This window comes from Buteo buteo, chromosome 4 (assembly GCF_964188355.1).
Source record: "Buteo buteo chromosome 4, bButBut1.hap1.1, whole genome shotgun sequence".
Classification (NCBI taxonomy): Eukaryota; Metazoa; Chordata; class Aves; order Accipitriformes; family Accipitridae; genus Buteo; species Buteo buteo.
The window spans coordinates 8,310,209-8,328,130 of record NC_134174.1 but is presented as its reverse complement, the minus strand read 5'-3'; the positions used below and the strand labels follow the sequence as shown (position 1 = coordinate 8,328,130).

The 17,922-nt window shown below is 44.2% G+C and overlaps 1 protein-coding gene across 1 annotated transcript; it reads left to right on the top strand.

Annotated features, from left to right (window-relative positions):
• Positions 1-42: 42 nt before the first annotated feature.
• DCLRE1C (DNA cross-link repair 1C) lies at positions 43-17,690 on the top strand. The gene is made up of 14 exons (XM_075024717.1): positions 43-175; positions 264-315; positions 2,326-2,410; positions 6,491-6,550; positions 7,863-7,918; positions 8,542-8,643; positions 8,906-8,978; positions 9,145-9,285; positions 9,832-9,933; positions 10,553-10,689; positions 10,854-10,908; positions 12,314-12,402; positions 13,265-13,365; positions 15,302-17,690. The coding sequence occupies exons 1-14, from the start codon at positions 67-69 to the stop codon at positions 16,285-16,287; spliced, it is 2,148 nt and encodes a 715-aa protein (XP_074880818.1). The 5' UTR covers positions 43-66; the 3' UTR covers positions 16,288-17,690.
• The last annotated feature ends 232 nt before the right edge of the window (positions 17,691-17,922 follow it).

The window sequence follows — 17,922 nt, the reverse complement described above, 5'->3', positions numbered from 1 at the left end:
GGCGGGAGCGAGCTAGCCAGCCAGCTAGCGAGCGAGCGTGGCGGAAGCGGCCCGCCGTTCGCCGCCATGAGCCGGTTCGGGGGTCGCGTGCGCGAGTACCCCTCCGTGTCCATCGACCGCTTCGACCACGACAACCTGCGCGCGCGCGCCTACTTCCTCTCGCACTGCCACAAGGGTGAGCCCCGCCCGTCCCCATGGCAACCCGCTGCGGACCCCCCCCCCCCCCCCCCGCCCCGAGTGACGGCCGTGCCATGTCTCCTCAGATCACATGAAGGGGCTGCGGGCGCCCGCCCTGAAGAGGAGGCTGGAGGGCAGGTACGGGCAGGCTGAGGGGGACAGGGAGGGGGAGAGGGCGGGCAGGGCTGCCCCGCGCTGCTGCGGGATGTGCCGGTGAGGCCCGGCCTCGGCAGGGGCCTCCCCGGCCCGGCCTGCGCCTCTTGCACGCAGAGTCAGGAGCCCTGAGGAGGAGGCGGCTGGTTCAGAGCAAAGCGTGAGGAAATAGGGTCAGGGAACTGGTGTGGGTCATGGAGGCGCAGAGTCAGAACGGTTTGGGTTGGAAGGCACCTTAAAGACCATCTAGTTCCAAACCCCTGCCACGAGCAGGGACACCTTCCACCAGACCAGGTTGCTCCAAGCCCCATCCAACCTGGCCTTGAACACTGCCAGGGATGGGGCAGCCACAGCGTCTCTGGGCAACCTGTGCCAGCGCCTCACCACCCTCACAGGGAAGAACTTCTTCCTTACATCTGACCTAAATCTCCCCTCTTTCAGTTTAAAACCATTGCCCCTTGTTCTGTCACTACATTCCCTTGTAAAAAGTCCATCTCCAGCTTTTCTGCAGCCCCCCTTTAGGTACTGGAAGGCTGCAATAAGGTCTCCCCAGAGCCTTCTCTTCTCCAGACTGAACAACCCCAACTCTCTCAGCCTGTCTTTATATTAGAGGTGCTCCAGCCCCCTGACCATCTTCGTGGCCTCCTCTGGACCCGCCCCAACAGGTCCATGGCTGCCTTATGTTGAGGGCCTCGGAGCTGAATGCAGTACTGCAGGTGGGATCTCACCAGCACAGCATAGAGGGGCAGAATCACCTCCCTCGACCTGCTGGTCGCGCTGCTTTTGATGCAGCCCAGGATATGGTTGGCCTTCTGGGCTGCAAACACACACTGCCAGGTCATGTTCAGTTTTTCTTCCACTAATAGCCCCAAGTGCTTCTCCTCAGGGCTGCTCTCAATCCCTTCATCCCCCAGCCCATGCTGATACAGGGGATTGCCCTGAGGCATGTGCAGGACCTTGCACTTGGCCTTGTTGAACCTCATGAGGTTCATGAACTTCATGAGGATCCCTGCTTTTATTCCCTGGGAGTGTGTCAGTGCCTGGAGACAGCGCTGTGCCTGTGCTGTGAAGGAGGCCAGCTGTGCTCTGAGGCATATGAGCAAGTGGGTAGCCAGCAGTTTGATGGAGACAGTTGTTCCCCTCCGGTCAGCACTTGTGAGACTTTGTCTGCAGTACTGAGTCCAGTCCTGGGCTCCCCTGGACAAAACACAACATCAGCGTTTTGGAGCAGGACCACCAAGCTGATCTGGGGCTGGAGCACATGATGTGTGAGGAGAGGCTGAGAGCTGGACGTCTTCAGCCTTAACAGTAGGAGACAACTGTGTATCATTGCAGGTAGAGAAGATGGAACCAGACTCTTCTTGGAAGTGCATAATGAAAGGGCAAGTGAGACCTTTTCTATTACCATGAGGATGGTCAAACATGGTAATGGGCCCAGAGAGGTTGTGGGCCAGTTCCTAGGCCCTGTTTAATTTATTAGAGTAGATGTTGCATCTCCTCAAATGCAAGCAGAGAATCTCTCTTTGCTCGTGAGGTCTCTTTGTGCACTGTGCAAAAGCTAGAGCTTTATAGGAAGTATTCGGTGTTCTGCTGAATGCCAACTGTCCCAAATGCTTGTTCCAGGGAAAGCATGCACGTCTGAAACAGACCTTGGTGGGTACAGAAACAAGCAAAGATGTCCGTACATGTGACCATGTACCACACACTTTATTTATGTCTGCACAAAAGCAGGCAGCCATGGGCACACACAGATAAGTCTTTGGGTTTGCTGTGTTGAAGAAAAGCCTGCTCAACAAGGTGGTCTAACTCACATTCATCCTGCTTCAGGTTGGGGCAAAACAGCACCTGCAGGCTTACTGCTCTGCAGGTCTCTTCAGAGGAGAGAGGAGTCTGAGCCCATGTTTTGATGTACTAGGTGCCAGGTGCTGATGCATCGTTAGATTGTTCCTGCCTCTACTTCAAAAAACACTCATCTATGTTTTTGTGTTCTCACAGCCTGAAAGTTAAATTATACTGCTCACCAGTAACTAAGGAATTGCTGTTGACTAGCTGGAAATACAAGTTTTGGGAGAAACACATTGTGAGTTTTTGTTTATTTTTAAATTAATGCTTTCCAAGCAGTGATTCTAGGGAAGAAACAGCTTCCCCTCCTCAGAAATGTCTAAATATTGGTATTGGTGTTGATACAGTGTTTCAGGGCTTAAGTACCTACATCAGTATGCCTTTCCTTGCTGCACGCTATGTGGGATTGCTTTATTGTTGTTTACTTTTTAATCTTATTTTTCCCTCTACAAAATTTATGCTTTTCTCTCAACTTCAGCTTTAAATGTCCTCCATCTCTACATTGATCATTTGTATCACTTTGCCATGGTTTAAGCCCAGCTGGTAACAAAGCACCACGCAGCCGCTCGCTCACTTCTCTTTCCTGGCCCCCGTGGGATGAGGAGGAGAAAATACAAAGAAACGCTTGTGGGTTGAGACAAGGACAGGGAGGGATCACTCACCAACTGTGGTCATGGCCAAAGGACAGACTCAACTTGGGGAAAAAACCAAAATAAATTTAATTTACTACCAAGCAAATCAAAACAAGGATAATGGGAAGTAAAATCAAATCTTAAAACACCTTCCCCCCACCCCTCCCTCCTTTCCAGCTCAACTTCACTCCCAAATTCTCTCCCTCCTCCCTCCCCAGCAGTGCAGGGGGACGGGGAATGGGGGTTGGGGTCAGTTCATCACACCTTGTCTCTGCCGCTTCTTCCTCCTCAGGGGGAGGACTCCTCTCTCGTCCCCTGCTCCAGTGTGGGGTCCCTCCCACAGGAGACAGTCCTCCACAAAATTCTCCAGCGTGGGTCCCTTCCCCGGGCTACAGTCCTTCAGTCACAGCCTGCTCCAGCACGGGCTTTCCCATGGAGTCGCAGCCATGCTGGGGGGCATCCACCCCCCTGCTCCGGCAAACCCCAAACCTCTTTGATTTCCTTACCTTGCTCATGTCTCTTTGCTCCTGTCCTTATTTCATTTCTCTCTTGATTAATTTTAAATTTTGTATTGTTTGGGGTATATATAATCTTTTAGTTATATTGTTTTTCTTTGCTTTTTGGAAAATGGATTATCTCTAACATAAAATGTTTTAGTGATGTAAAATCACTGAAGAACTTAATTAGTTTACTTGAGTTCCGCTGTTTGGAGCCAAACTTCAAGTGATCAGTGGTCATGTATGGGTGTGACTTGTAGTTATTTCCTTCCCTTTGCAGATGTGGGCTTTGAAATTGAACATGTTTCTTTTCACATCTTACTGTATGCATATACATCATCACCTAGGGCAAGGATTTTGCTGTATCCCCCAAGCAAGGACAGGAGAATTTCCTAGTCAAATGGAAGGTCAAGAAGGGATTCAGGCAAGCTGAAACTTGTTTTCTTGGGGGAGTTATGGCTCAGAGTTTCCTTAAAGAGGTTGTAAGTGTGGGTCTTAAGCTCCACATCCAAAGAAACTCATACGAGTGGGACGTCGGAGGTAAGTCTGGGTAAGAGAAAAAAGAGAAGTAGGGGACTTTTCTGTTCAAGGTCCTAATTTAATTGTGAAGCTGAGCAAGAAGATAACTAACCTTATATGAAGGTTTGAGAAACTGAAAGATTTAATGATTTGGAGCATGAACATGATTCAGGGCTCTGTAAAAAAGACTCTGAACATGCCTTAGGCATGATGTGTGAAGGAGCACAGTGTGCATAGGTGACAATTTTTCTAACCTTCTTGGACTAGCAAAAATAAAATGGGGTAGGTTTGTGGTGGTTTTTTTGTTTGTGTTGGTTGGGGGTTTTTTTATTTTTGTTTTTAAGCTTGTGTCTGTTTGCTTCCAGTATCCCTTGTGTTTAACCTAGAAGAAGGGGTCCCTTCAGGGGAGATATCTCTAAGCTATTAGGAGTTTGTATGAGCGGTAAAAGGAAAGTATGCAGCGCTGGTCCTGACGTTCCTGTTTGAGAACATCTTAATCTTGGAAGAGATGCCAGAGGTACCTGTGGTACAGTCTAAGATGAAGCACAGCTAACACAAATCAACAGCATTAAAAAAAATACGTAAATGTTTGCAGCTGCTGCTCCCGGGGGTGACTGCTGGTGATGGCGTGAGCTGCACAGGCCCTAAATCAGATAGGTGTTGGATGTCTTGTTCACAAGCTTTGCCTTACAACAAGTAAGTTTTGTACTTGTAGTGTGACTGAGGAATGAATTGACAGCTGATTTGATATTCACCAGACTGAAAGAAGCAATCACGTTGTCATCTTCCAGCAAAATGTTTTTATGATTTTCAGTCTGACCTTTATTTTTATGTAAAGCATAAGAAGCTCTTTATATTTGCTGCTGGCTTTAATATTTAAACTGTCAAAGATGAGGGCAGAACTCTGCTGTAGATATTATCATTCATGGTTGTGAAGCTAAACTGTGACTGTCAGTGAAGAATTCTTCAGGCAGTTTAGATCTAAAACTTGACGATTGTTTAACTGCAGTAGGAAATTTTAGAATTACTGAGAAATATTGAGCATGCAGAATTTACATTGGCCTCTTGAGTTTATTCAGCTTCAGACATTGTAGATGATAAAATTAGTATTGATGTTTAAAAAAATGAACTCTTGCTAGTGGCTTGAATTCTTAGTATAAAATACTTTTTGACACATGTATCCATGTTTTTGAGCAAGCTCTGAGTTTGCCTGGTGGTGTGGTTTCTGGTGGAGAAGCCAAATGTTACCACCTTTGTGTGAGTATGTGAACTGAATGGATCTTGTGGAGTTGCCCAGAAATTTGCGATGTGGTGTCTTGTGAATTCATCTGGTGCACTGAAACCAATGCTGCTGAGGAGACTGCTCAGCTGAGAAGCTGGAGGCTATACCTAAGGAGGGTAATGACAGGAGACTTTCCTTTCACTTTGGCTTTTTTGAGCAGGAGACTTATATACAAATATTGTCTGAAACAAAGGAATAAAAACCAGGAGGATGAGAGAGGAGCCTAAACAGCAGCACTGACCTTGCAGACGGCCACAGAGCATGTATGTTGTAGGACTCTTTTAGTAGAAGATATGGTAAAACAGGATTAATTGCGATCTATAGATGAATCACCTCTACACAAACACAGAAGTATGTGCTGCATGTGATTTGTGGGCTCTGCTTCTGGTAGTAGGGAACAGTGAGAAGAAGTGCTGCAGCACAGCGATCTGTCCTACCAAGGTCTGCTGGTGTGCTCTGGCACTGGGTTGTCTTGGGCTTTGCAGTCATCCAAAAATAAGGCATATGATCCAGCCAGAGAAACTAGAGCTGTTGCTGTTAGAAGTCCAACATGTTCTAACTTTTTTAGGCATGCATACCTTGATTGAGGTATCTCCATTTCATTTTTAGACAATTTTTAGGAAACTTTTTTTCCACTGGAAATGGAAACTTTACTTACTATGGGAAAATGAGCTTAATTTTACAGGCTTAGTGTCCTGGTTTCAGCTGGGATAGACTTAATTTTCTTTCTAGTAGCTGGTATGGTGCTATGTCTTGGATTCAGCATGAGAAGAATGTTGATAACACACTGATGATTTCAGTTGTTGCTAAGCAGTGTTTATACTAAGTCAAGGACTTTTCAGCTTCTCATGCCCAGCCACTGAGAAGGCTGGAAGGGCACAAGAAATTGGGAGGGGACAGAGCCAGGACAGCTGACCCAAACTGACCCAAGGGATATTCCATACCATGTCACGTCATGCCTGGTATATAGACTGGGGGAAGTTGGCCTGGGGGGGGATTGCTGCTCGGGAACTGACTGGGCATCGGTCAGCAACTGGTGAGCAATTGCATTGTGCATCACTTGTTTTATATATTCCAATCCTTTTATTATTATTGTAATTTTATTATTATTATCATTATTAGTTTCTTCCTTTCTGTTCTATTAAACTGTTCTTATCTCAGCCCATGAGTTTAACCTTTTTCCTTCTGATTTTCTCTCCCATCCCACTCGGTGGGGAGGGATTGAGTGAGCAGCTCTGTGGTGCTTTAGTTGCTGGCTGGGGTTAAACCATGACACTTAGCAATAGCCGCAGTGGGCGCTGAAGATGTCCACATAGTGAATACTTAGCCATAAGCATGAAACAGAATGTTCCGTAAATCCTGTAATGCATTTATTCATTTTGTTACAGGTTGCATTGGAAGTTGAAACCCCAACTCAGATTTCTTTAGTAGATGAAACATCTGGTGAGGTAAGTTACAGGAAAAAAAAAAGATTCATGTATTTGTTATAGACAGTAATACTGTTTGAATGAGCATGGGAAACAGATCTTACCTGTGACATCCCAAGTGGACAAGCTATTTTTCAAATATATGTTACCCTTCTCTCCAAGACGTGCAGCCACATGAATTCTTGCCTGCTTTGTTCTTACTATCATAGCATTTTTTTGGTAATGTCTTTCCAGGATATTAGTGATCTCTGTCTTACCTATTGCTCTTGTGATTTTTTTCACTTTGTATTTCCTGGCTTATTTTAACAAGCTTTAAGTGCAGGACTTAAAGGTCTGGTAGAGCGTCTCCAGGCAAAGCGTCCCCCAAGATATTTCCATGATTTTGGTGGATGCTTGGTGGATGAAAAGCTGGACGTGGGCTGGCAATGTGTGCTCACAGCCCAGAAAGCCAACCATATCCTGGGCTGCATCACAAGCATGGCCAGCAGGTCGAGGGAGGTGATTCTGCCCCTCTACGCCGTGCTGGTGAGATCCCAGCTGGAGTACTGTGTCCAGCTCTGGGGGTCCCAGTACAGGAAAGACATGGACCCGCTGGAGCAGGTCCAGAGGAGGGCCACAAAAACGATCAGAGGGCTGGAGAACCTCCCCTATGAGGACAGGCTGAGAGAGTTGGGGTTGTTCAGCCTGGAGAAGAGAAGGCTCCTGGGAGACCTTATTGCAGCCTTTCAGTACTTAAAGGGGGCTTATAAGAAAGATGGGGACAGACTTTTTACCAGGGCCTGTTGCAGTAGGACAAGGGGTAATGGTTTTAAACTAAAAGAGGGTAGATTTAGACTAAATATAAGGAAGAAAATTTTTATGATGAAGGTGGTGGAACACTGGAACAAGTTGCCGAGAGAGGCTGTGGATGCCCCATCCCTGGAAACATTCAAGGTCGGGTTGGATAGGGCTCTGAGCAATCTGGTCTAGTTAAAGATGTCCCTGCTTATTGCAGGGGTGTTGGACTAGATGACCTTTAAAGGTCCCTTCCAACCCAAACTATTCTATGATTCTATGCTTGTTCACCAGGAACCAAGGAAGTAGGATTGTCTTCTGGCTGGGCTTGTCTTCTTGCTTTTTATGAGCACCGTACAATATTCAGTCATCACTTCTGGCATGACAAGATGGTCGTTGCGTTTCAGGGCTTGTTGGAATGTGAAGACACTCTTCATTCAAAAGCAATGCTAAATGCTGCAAGAGGCTTTGGGGAGTAATGCATTGCTTTCACTGTGTCAGTGAAAGTACTGGGAGTACTTACTATAGCGTGAAAATAATGCTAACCCATCTCTTCCAGAAGGAAGATATAGAAGTGACACTTCTACCAGCTGGTCACTGTCCAGGATCGGTCATGTACGTCCTTTCAATACTCTAAATGTCTCTGCTGAGAAATTTGTTCTATAGAGTTCTTACTAAGTACTGGGTTTTTTTCTAACTAGAAAAAGCTAGTGAGTTTAAAATTCTTACTTGGAGGTAATACTGTTGTGGCAGGGCCTACCAGCTTTGGTCAAGGTTGGGGAAACCACTGTACTGGGATCTGTCCAGACAGAAGCTGTTACCGTGGTGGGGCAGATTACTTTTCCCCATGCGTATGAACAACAACTTTCTTGATTTCAACTGTACTTTAAAATGACGTACAAAACTGATTAAAAAGAAATCCTCCATTTTTTAAGTATGACGTGAAAAAGAAGGTGCCCAGCTTCCTGGTACAGATGCCTAATAGATTCCTTTGGCTGCAGCAGTATCTATGAGGCTTTTGTCTTCAACTCTGACCAGCCTAGGCACAGGTTGTGTTCCAGACATACTGAGTCTGAATTATTTGGTTTATCTGAAATTACTCTAGGACCAAATTGAGCCCAGTATTTCTGTTACAGGATATGTTAGTCGCATAAGCTGCCCTAAGCAAGGTAACAAATCGACACCTGGCATTTAATGCTTTATATTGTTGAGTTTGACCAAAGTGTTCCTGTTTGTAGGTTTTTGTTTGAAGGTGAAAATGGCACTGTGCTGTATACAGGTGATTTCAGGCTTGCAAAAGGAGAAGCAGCCAGAATGGAGCTTTTGCATTCAGGGACCAGGTGAGACTTCAGCTATTCATGGGATTTAGAAAGAATAAAAGATCACACAGGCATGGACAATTCAGGAATAATGTACTCTTTTTTTTCCTCATTTTTATTCCGGGTTAAATATATTTGCAGTCAGGCAATCGTGCAGTTACAAGCCCCTTTTGACTTGCTCTTTGTAATAAACAGGAAGAACTGCCTCCTTTTGGAGAGACAGGAAGTGGTATATCTTGGTACATGATGCAATGCTCACTGATATCACATTTTTCTCTTTCAGAGTAAAAGACATTCAGAGTGTGTATTTGGACACTACTTTCTGTGATCCCAAATTTTATCACATACCAAGCCGGGTAAGTCTAAATAGGCTCTGAGAGGAAAGGTCCTTAAAGCTGCTAATTAATTAACCACCCCTTTGTTAGGTAAGTCTTTGCAAGGCAATGCCATTTTGCATTGCCAAATCACAGCACTTTGGAAGTATCTTCAAAGATGATTCACAACATTTTCTAAACTTTTCAGGAGGAATGTTTAAATGGGATCTTAGAGTTAGTGCGAAGCTGGACTTCACTGACTCGCTATCATGTTGTGTGGCTGAACTGTAAAGCTGCTTATGGATATGAATATTTATTCATAAACCTCAGTGAGGAACTTGGAATCAAGGTAACATTTCTATAATTGTTGCTTTAGAACAGATCCTCAGTAACGATCGTGGCCAGTCACTGAGCTGGAAATGGCTGTTCAGAGGACTGCTGTATGTGAAAGTTGTGCCTCCTTTCATTAACTTCACTTAAAAAGCTACAGTTGTGCTCAAAATGAGTTAACTAGTTGATTTCAGTCTGGAGCATCTGGGCTTTCCAGGGAGAAGTTAATCCCTAGTTTTCAAGTTCAGTGTTTACCTCTCTCCCTTATATCTTGTGAATGATAAAAGCCTTCTCATTTACATATGACACTAATAGTAAGCAGGTATATTCGGACTTTCTTTGATGAATATTCATCCCTCTTCAGCATAGGAGGTATGTTCTGCTTGTTCTAGATGTCCAAGCTACTTTTGGCTAACACTTCCCCACTTGGACATTATTAGTGGGTAGTAATTGTTTAAATGCCTACCAGCATTTGTTGAGAGCAGAACCACATCTGTATAGTTGCTCCAGCTGCAGTCTGGCAAACACATTGAACTAATTAAGAGTAAACTCTGCCTTTCTCTAGGTGCATGTGAACAAACTTGATATGTTCAGAAACATGCCAGAAATCCTCTACCATGTTACTACAGATCGACACACTCAGATTCATGCCTGTCGGCATCCTCGGGTAAGCATCATTTTGCAAAGCCTCTGCTAACTTTGCTGTGAAAGACTGGTAATAGGTGCTAATGTTTTGGTCCTATTGTGCTAATGAAGACTTGGGCCAAATGGTGGCTTAATGTAAAGAAGAGAGAGAACTTTAGTTAATGGGTTGTAGTTTAAAAAAAAAAAAAGTAAAAAAGGGAAAAAATATATTAGCTGGTGCTAGAAATAGTTTAATTGTATTTGAAACTTGAAAATTATGTTTTTAAATGAAGTAAGACAAGCAGCAGATTAGATCAGTCAGGTATTATCCATTTAAATATACCAAAAGCAGCTCAGATGATGCCTCCTGGAGGCACACACTGTGTGCTTGTTGTATATGGCCTTCTGTTTCCAGGATGTCTATCAAGCTGAAAGCTCCAACTTGGAGGAGTGCAGGTAGAATTGGAGACGGCACATTGGGGCATTGGTCTCTGATTGATTTGCTTTGCCAGCTGCACTACAGAAGCAAGATACAACAACAAAGAGTGCTCAAAGGAGTTGGAAGTGAGATGAAAACTTGGTCTGGCTAGATACTATGTTGCTCAGTTTCTGGCGGGGAAAAAAGGTCAGGATTACGCTTAATTTTATATTGCATTTGTCAGGATGATGACTACTTTCGAGGGAACAGACTGCCCTGTGGGATGACTTGCCAAAATGGAAATCCCTTGCACATAATCAGCATCAAACCCTCCACTATGTGGTTTGGAGAAAGGATCAAGAAAACCAATGTAATAGTGAGGTGAGCATTTGGGCCATGCAGAAACCTGTTGTTTCAGGTGCATATCTTGCCTGACAGTTGTACAACTGAATCTCAGAATGGACTTTTTAAGAGTAGGCTATGCTTGCCTGTTGACTAAGGATGAGGAACAGTTACCTAATTTTTGTGCATCCTCTTTTTTTTAGGACTGGGGAGAGTACATACAGAGCTTGTTTCTCTTTCCACTCTTCATACAGTGAGGTTTGTATACTTGTAGTACTGAGCATACATCGATTGAAAAAAAAATTAAAGCAGTTCTGATTATTTTGGAGTGGATGATGTCACAATAAAAAAATCTTTTCAGTAATAAGACATAAGGGGATAGGAAGTTCTGGATGCTGAAGACAGAAAAGTTTGTTTTAATATAGCTGTAGAAGAGCATGTTAAGGTAGGATTACAAGCCTAGTTTTTTGTTCTCCTTGAAGTGTAGGTCAGTGCTACAATTGTCTTGACTGCCTTTCTGTTTTAGATTATTGTGTAACTATGCAATGCTTAAAGGGTGGAATTTCAGGTTTCAATACATTATCTGCTGTGACTCAGGTTTGTGTGGCCTTGCTTTCTTTTCCCTGCCCACACATTTAAACAATTTTCTCACATCGTAGCTGCCACTGTTACTCCTCTTTCTGTGTTAAAGACTAAAAGGAAAATTCGTCATGGCAGCATCCTCTCCAGAATCACACTTTCATTTAGTATGACTCAATCCACTTCTTAAAATGCTTCTCTCTCCTAAGAAACTGAACTGAAACTGGATCAGTGCTAACAATTAACCTGTCACAAAGCCTTGCACGTACAAAATGGAGGTTATTCAGAGCCCTAGAAAGTTAGTCCTGTTTTCAAGATCCTGGTTAAGTTTTAGTTTTCTCTGCTATGCAGAATTTTAAATGGAGGTACTAGTGTAGTACATACGTGGCAGCTTCGCTGGCAGAATATGGGGAGTAGTGTATTGTAACAGACTAATACCTCCATGTGCAAAAATATATGGGTCCTACTGGTCTGTGTAGATAGGAGTGTAATCTGCAAACTTTTCAGTGCTCAGCACTGATAAAGCTGGAGGAGAGTGCCCCAAACCATCTTCACACAATTCTTCAAGAAATTTACTGTCTGGAGAGCATCTAGAAGACAACAGAGTAAGGCAAAACAAGTGTGTTTTGTCATAATGGGCTTTTATAGTGGACTGAAAGGAGACTTTAGGAAAAGTCTTTGAGGAAGGGAATACCTGATCTGCACAACTAGGGACTTGAAGTCCAGTAAGAAAAATGCAGGTCTGAAAAGATCTACAGCAGTAAAGACAGTGAAGCGCTGGATCGCATTCCTAGGAACAGGTCTGTCTAGCCTTTTCTTTCAGAGATGGTGATGGTCTGTGTAGGAGTTGATAATTGGTGGGTGAGGTGGTAGGTGTGGCTGAGTTCTCAGCATCCTTTCAGACCCGTTGTTCTTTTGTTACGGAGCTATCCACTTTGATAGAGTTTGGCTCATGGGTCATATTGGTCTTTACATGAGACAACTGGTGGTACTTGTGGGTGTGCTTCGATCAGTGCTGCCATTAAGTGAAATTACTAACTGTTGATGTAACTTGTTGAACTGCTTCTTCTTTTCTTCAATTTAGATTAAGGATTTCCTGAGCTATATCCGTCCTGTGAATGTGTATCCCAATGTACTGCCAGTGGGTGGGGGAGAAGACAAAGTTATGGAAATGTAAGTGACAAGTGGCAGCTGAATGGAGGTGATCTAATCTCTGTTCTTGCAAGGGCAGCTCCCCTCCTGAATCCCAGCTTCTCAAGCAGGCCACTGCCTTTTGCTTCTCTGATAATTTGAATTTTTTTTCTATATTCAGTCCTGCAAACTTCAGCTTTCTGAAGAATACTTGTATGTTGTACTAAGTCTGAGAGTTTGTGTTCCACACACTACTTGTATCTATGTATAGAGGCTTTTCTGCTCTTAAACGCTATTTGGGTGGAATCTGAATAGACATTCATCTCACTTTATTCTGTGACCCATTTCTATTTGTCATTGCTACTTCTCAGAAATTTCTTTTAAAGCAGGTTTCTCTGGGGACTTGAACTCCTACCCTCTGTACAGCATCACAGCAGCCTGTTCTCTTGTGCTGCTACAGATGTTGTCAGCTTAGAAAGCGCTCTAACGGAACAGAAGAGCAGTGGTGTCACTTGGTCTGAACAAAATGAGTACTCATTTCTTTGCTCCTTTTTCTTTTCCTCCTTAATAAGAAAGGAGGTACTTTACAATTATTGGATAAAACTGCAGTCAGATTTTGAACCTGTCATCTTGTCTTCTCTAAGCAAGGGACTAAAAGATAGTTTCCAAATGGTGTACGTGTTTTAAGGTAAATATATAGAAATGGCAGATTTCTACCTTTAAGCTGCCTAAGCTCACCAATGAATTAAGAACTTTCCCCTAGCTATTGCTGCCTTTGCTTTAACACTTTTGCTGCGGTGCCTGTGCCATGAAGCAGTCTACTTAAGTTAAAAGATTTACTTTTGCTCCTGAAAGTATCATCTGCTGAGTTCTAAAGGTTAATCGCTTTTCTCTTTCACCTCAGATTAAAGCCATTATGCAGGTCATACAGGAGAAACATGGAACCCAGGTACAAGCCCTTAGGAACACTGAAGAGAGTCCACAAGAGAGACTTATCTGATACAGGTAAAGGTTCTGTTGGTGCTTCTGTGCCTTAAATGAAAGTCTGAGATGAAGCAGAGGTGCCAAAAGCCATGGTGTTCACAGTTGTCTGTGTTCTAAGCAACAGTCAGAAAGGAGAAATATAAATGAAATTGAACTTATATCTTAGGAGGGTGAGAGAGCGCTAATTGTGTAAAAGGACACTTGTTTGCAATCTTAAAATGTACTTAATGCTCAACAGCCCTTTAAGTTTCTGGAAGAGTTCCAGCCCACAGTCCTATACTGTCCCTTGTAAAGCTTCTTCTGACTTGTGTCACCTCCTGTCTTGTGGAAATGATCTTCATTATCTCACACTGCTGGCGTTTTAGCACCTAGTAACTTTTTTTAACACACAATGGTAAATGTAAATGGATGCTGTACATAGCCCTGGGAAAGCCACTTGGGAACTCGTGGTGGGTTGACCCTGGCTGGATGCCAGGTGCACACCAAAACTGCTCTATCGCTCCCCTCCTCAGCTGGACAGGGGAGAGAAAATATAATGAAAGGCTCCTGGGTCCAGATAAGGACAGGGAGAGATCATTCACCAATTACCTTCATGGGCAAAACAGACTCAACTTGGGGAAAATTAATTTATTACCAGTCGAACAGAGTAGGATAATGAGAAATAAACCCAAATCTGAAAACACCTTCCTCCCACCCCTCCCTTCTTTTTGGGCACAGCTTATCTCCCAAATTCTCTCCCTCCTCCTCCCACTGGTGCAGAGGGATGGGGAATGGGGGTTGGGGTCAGTTCATCACACGTTGTCTCTGACGCTCCTTCCTCAGGGGGAGGACTCCTCACTCTTCCCCTGCTCCAGTGTGGGGTCCCTCCCGTGGGAGACAGTCCTTCATGAACTTCTCCAACGTGGGTCCTTCCCACAGGCTGCAGTTCTTCATGAACTGCTCCAGTGTGGGTCCCTTCCCATGGGCTGCAGTCCTTCAGGAGCACAGTGCTCCAGCATGGGTCCCTTCCACGGGGTCACAAGTCCTGCCAGCAAACCTGCTCCAGCGTGGGCTCCTCTCTCCACGGGGCCACAGGTCCTGCCAGGAGCCTGCTCCAGCGTGGGCTTCCCACGGGGTCACAGCCTCCTTTGGGCATCCCCCTGCTCCGGTGTGGGGTGCTCTCTCCCCAGGCTGCAGGTGGAGATCTGCTCCCCCGTGGACCTCCCTGGGCTGCAGGGGGACAGCCTGCCTCACCGTGGTCTTCCCCACGGGCTGCAGGGGAATCTCTGCTCCAGCGCCTGGAGCACCTCCTCCTTCTGCACTGACCTGGGGGTCTGCGGGGCTGTTTCTCTCACGTGTTCTCACTCCTCTCTCCGGCTGCAGTTTCTGTTCCGCAGCAACTTATTTCCCCTTCTTAAATCCGTTCTCCCAGAGGCACTACCACTGTCACTGATGGGTTTGGCCTTGGCCAGTGGTGGGTCCGTCTTGGAGCCGGCTGGCATTGGCTCTGTCAGACATGGAGGAAGCTTCTGGCATCTTCTCACAGAAGCCACCCCTGTAACCTCCCCCCCCCCACCTCCCAAACCTTGCCATGCAAATCCAATACAGAACTAGAAGACAACTTTGGGCCTGCTGCATTCTCTTTGGCCATTTTTGAAGTGCCAACTATGCAAGGGTGACATAGTCTTGGCAAAACATGTCAGAGGCCTGAATAAATGTGTCTAGCAGGGCTACATCTGATCTGCTGTAGCTTACATGGAGGATGGCAACTAGCAGCTTTCCTTGCAAGGCACTGTGCTAGAGAACGCAAGGCAAACACTGTCAATAATGTCCTGCTAAGTCTCCATCTGGGTTAAAGAACTTTTCCCTCTCTTTATATACAAAATTCATTTTTATTAAAACTTTGGTCTCAACAAAATTTTACCAGAGATGTGAACTTTTCTTAGTATTGTTTTCTTTCCTGTTCTTTTCTTGACAGATGAAGATGATCTCTTTGATTCAGAATTAGCCTCCGCAAGGCCTAAGATTTCAAAACAGCAGAGAGAAGAGAGCAGGCCCTCCAGCACAGGACCATCTGAAAATGCTGAAGGAAACATTAATGAGAGCACAGAAAGTTACAAAGTGACCACAACTTACACCTCCCTCCAAGGAGACTTTGTGGACTGTGAGGAATCAAATGATGATGATGATGACAATGATGATGAAGAAGAATCTGAAAAAAATACAGTTCAGGTTCTTTCCCATGAGCCAGATGCCACTTCTACATCAAATTTCAATGGAGTAACTAGCGACCAACAGGAGCGTAATGCCAATGTCCCTTGCTGGGATGCATTTTTTAAGTGTAACAAACTAGATGAAAGTTCTGAAAATGAGGACAACTTCCCATCTTCAGCAGATGCTGGTGGGTCCCAGTCACTCTTCAGTGATTCAGATGGAGTAAGTGACTCAACACACATCTCCTCCCAGAATTCTTCTCAGTCAACACACATATCAGAGCAGGGGAGCCAGGGCTGGGATAGCCAAATGGACACAGTACTCATTACCTCCCAAGAGAGAAACGCCTTGGACTTTAGCTGCTTCAGCAAAGGTGGGAGCAGAACAGTTGTTTCTGTATTGCAGGAGACTGCCAAAGACAGTCAGCCTGACAACAGTAGGCAGAAGCCACTGGGTCAAAATAGATCTTGTGCCTACGATGTTGCCGGTGAGTTGCAAAGCAAAGACTGTGAGAAAGATGCAGAAGCTGGCACTGCTTACGTTCAAGATGTGCTGGCAGAAAGAAGTGACAACTCCAGGACTCCTGATCTAGAACTGAGGAGGGACTCCCAGAGCTCCTCTGAGTTCGAAATTCCCTTGACTCCTGATGCTGAAGTGCCTCAGCCAGATAAACTGCACTGTTTATATAAGAAGCTAGCAGCAGGTGAAAACATACTCGGTGAGAAAAAAGTCTCCCGAAGACAGGTATAACTGATTGCATCACAGTAACAAATGCTGGAATTTGTTTATTAAACACCGAATTATTTTTCTATTTAGTGCTGATTACTATCTGCAGCTATGCTTACAATTCATGCAGTTTCTTCAGAAATGTGTCAGAACTAGGAATTTGCAGCCTGTGTAACTTTATTGTTCCTTCCATGCAATGGAAAAGGAAGTACTCCTTGGAGGGACTGTAAAAGCCTTCTACCTCCTGAGGTTCAGTTCTCCAGGACTGTAAATAGACAAAAAATGGACCAGACACAACAGGGAGTAGAACACTAAATGAAATTTAGTGTTTATCATGAGCTCCAAGAGTTTGCCTTTGATACATATGTGATCTCAGGTTTTAATAAAATACCACTTTTTTTAACTGTGGGGAGGAACACAACATCTTTCAGGAATGACCATGCAAACAATGCAATAGTTGCACTTTGACTTTAATCCTGAGTTTTCACTGCAGCTATTTTTTAAAAACAACTGCAGAACTGATTAGAGAATTACTGGGAAGTTTTATTTTTTAAAAATCAAATTGTTCTTTTCAAGCAGCCTCTCTTTACACTGAGAAGTGTTGTCATCAGATTTTAACTGACTCCTGAATGAGGTACTACACACCATTGTCTATGTTTTAAATCTCATTACAAACAACTTGTCATCAGTTCCTCCGTGTTTTGCTTTGTTCTGAATTGTTTCTCAGAACGACTTAAAAATAAAATCCTGTGGCACATGGTTCCAAAGCCACGGCCTGCTCTGGAGGGTAATGCACAGCAACAGAAGCTAACCTGTTATCCTGGGTTGGCTGTTCTGTTATTCAAGGCTCTTACATTACCAAATTTTACTTCCTCTGCAGCATTCTGCTGACTTTGCTGAATTCAGACATGTTTAGATTTCTTTTTTAAATCAGGACAATAGATTCTCCATGCACAAGTGCCATCATAACTAACTCTTTGCCAAAATTCTTAAGCTTCTAAAATGGAAGTACAATTCAGGTTTTTGTTAAACCGCAGCACCTATAAAAATGCCTAAACAGCAGAAGTCATCTAAAAATCCATGAGGTTTCCCATCCATGTGGTCTTAAGTCCCAAAGAATTAAACAGACTTTTAGTATGACAGCTCTCCCCTCTCAGGTATGTCTTCAGTCTTTCTGCAATCTTTAGCAATATGTGAGTGGTTTGCCAGCATTCTGCTGTTGGGAACAGTGGTGGAGGGGGGAAGAAGAAAAATTGTTATCATCTATGTATGGTTTTAAGGATAGTCAAGTCCATGTATTTCTCTCCTGACAGCTTGCCCACTACGTTCCTGGGATTTGTTAATGTAATTTCCAAATGAGGTCTATCAACTTTTGAGAAACTGCTGTTGTAACTGCCTCTGTGATTAAAGTCAAACAGAGCAGAACTTCTTCTGTTGGTTTGTTTCCTTAAGTGTACTATACATGTGCTTAAATATACAGGAACTCACTCTGCTTTAGACAGTTCGACAGTGTAAATTTATACCAATTCTTACCAGCCATAAACTGACTAGGAAACACATGATTTCCTCATGATCGCTCTGCTACAGTCCTGATAGTGCTAGAAAATTTGGGTACAGAACAGGAATTATGAGATTGCAGTCTTAAAGCAAATTCTACTG

Bases quoted from the DNA above. Each gene is read 5' to 3' on its own strand.
- DCLRE1C (XM_075024717.1), top strand. From the start codon at position 67: ATGAGCCGGTTCGGGGGTCGCGTGCGCGAGTACCCCTCCGTGTCCATC. The intron at 8,644-8,905 runs GTGAGACTTCAG...TTTCTCTTTCAG, and splicing joins CTTTTGCATTCAGGGACCAG to AGTAAAAGACATTCAGAGTG. The intron at 8,979-9,144 runs GTAAGTCTAAAT...TAAACTTTTCAG, and splicing joins TTTATCACATACCAAGCCGG to GAGGAATGTTTAAATGGGAT.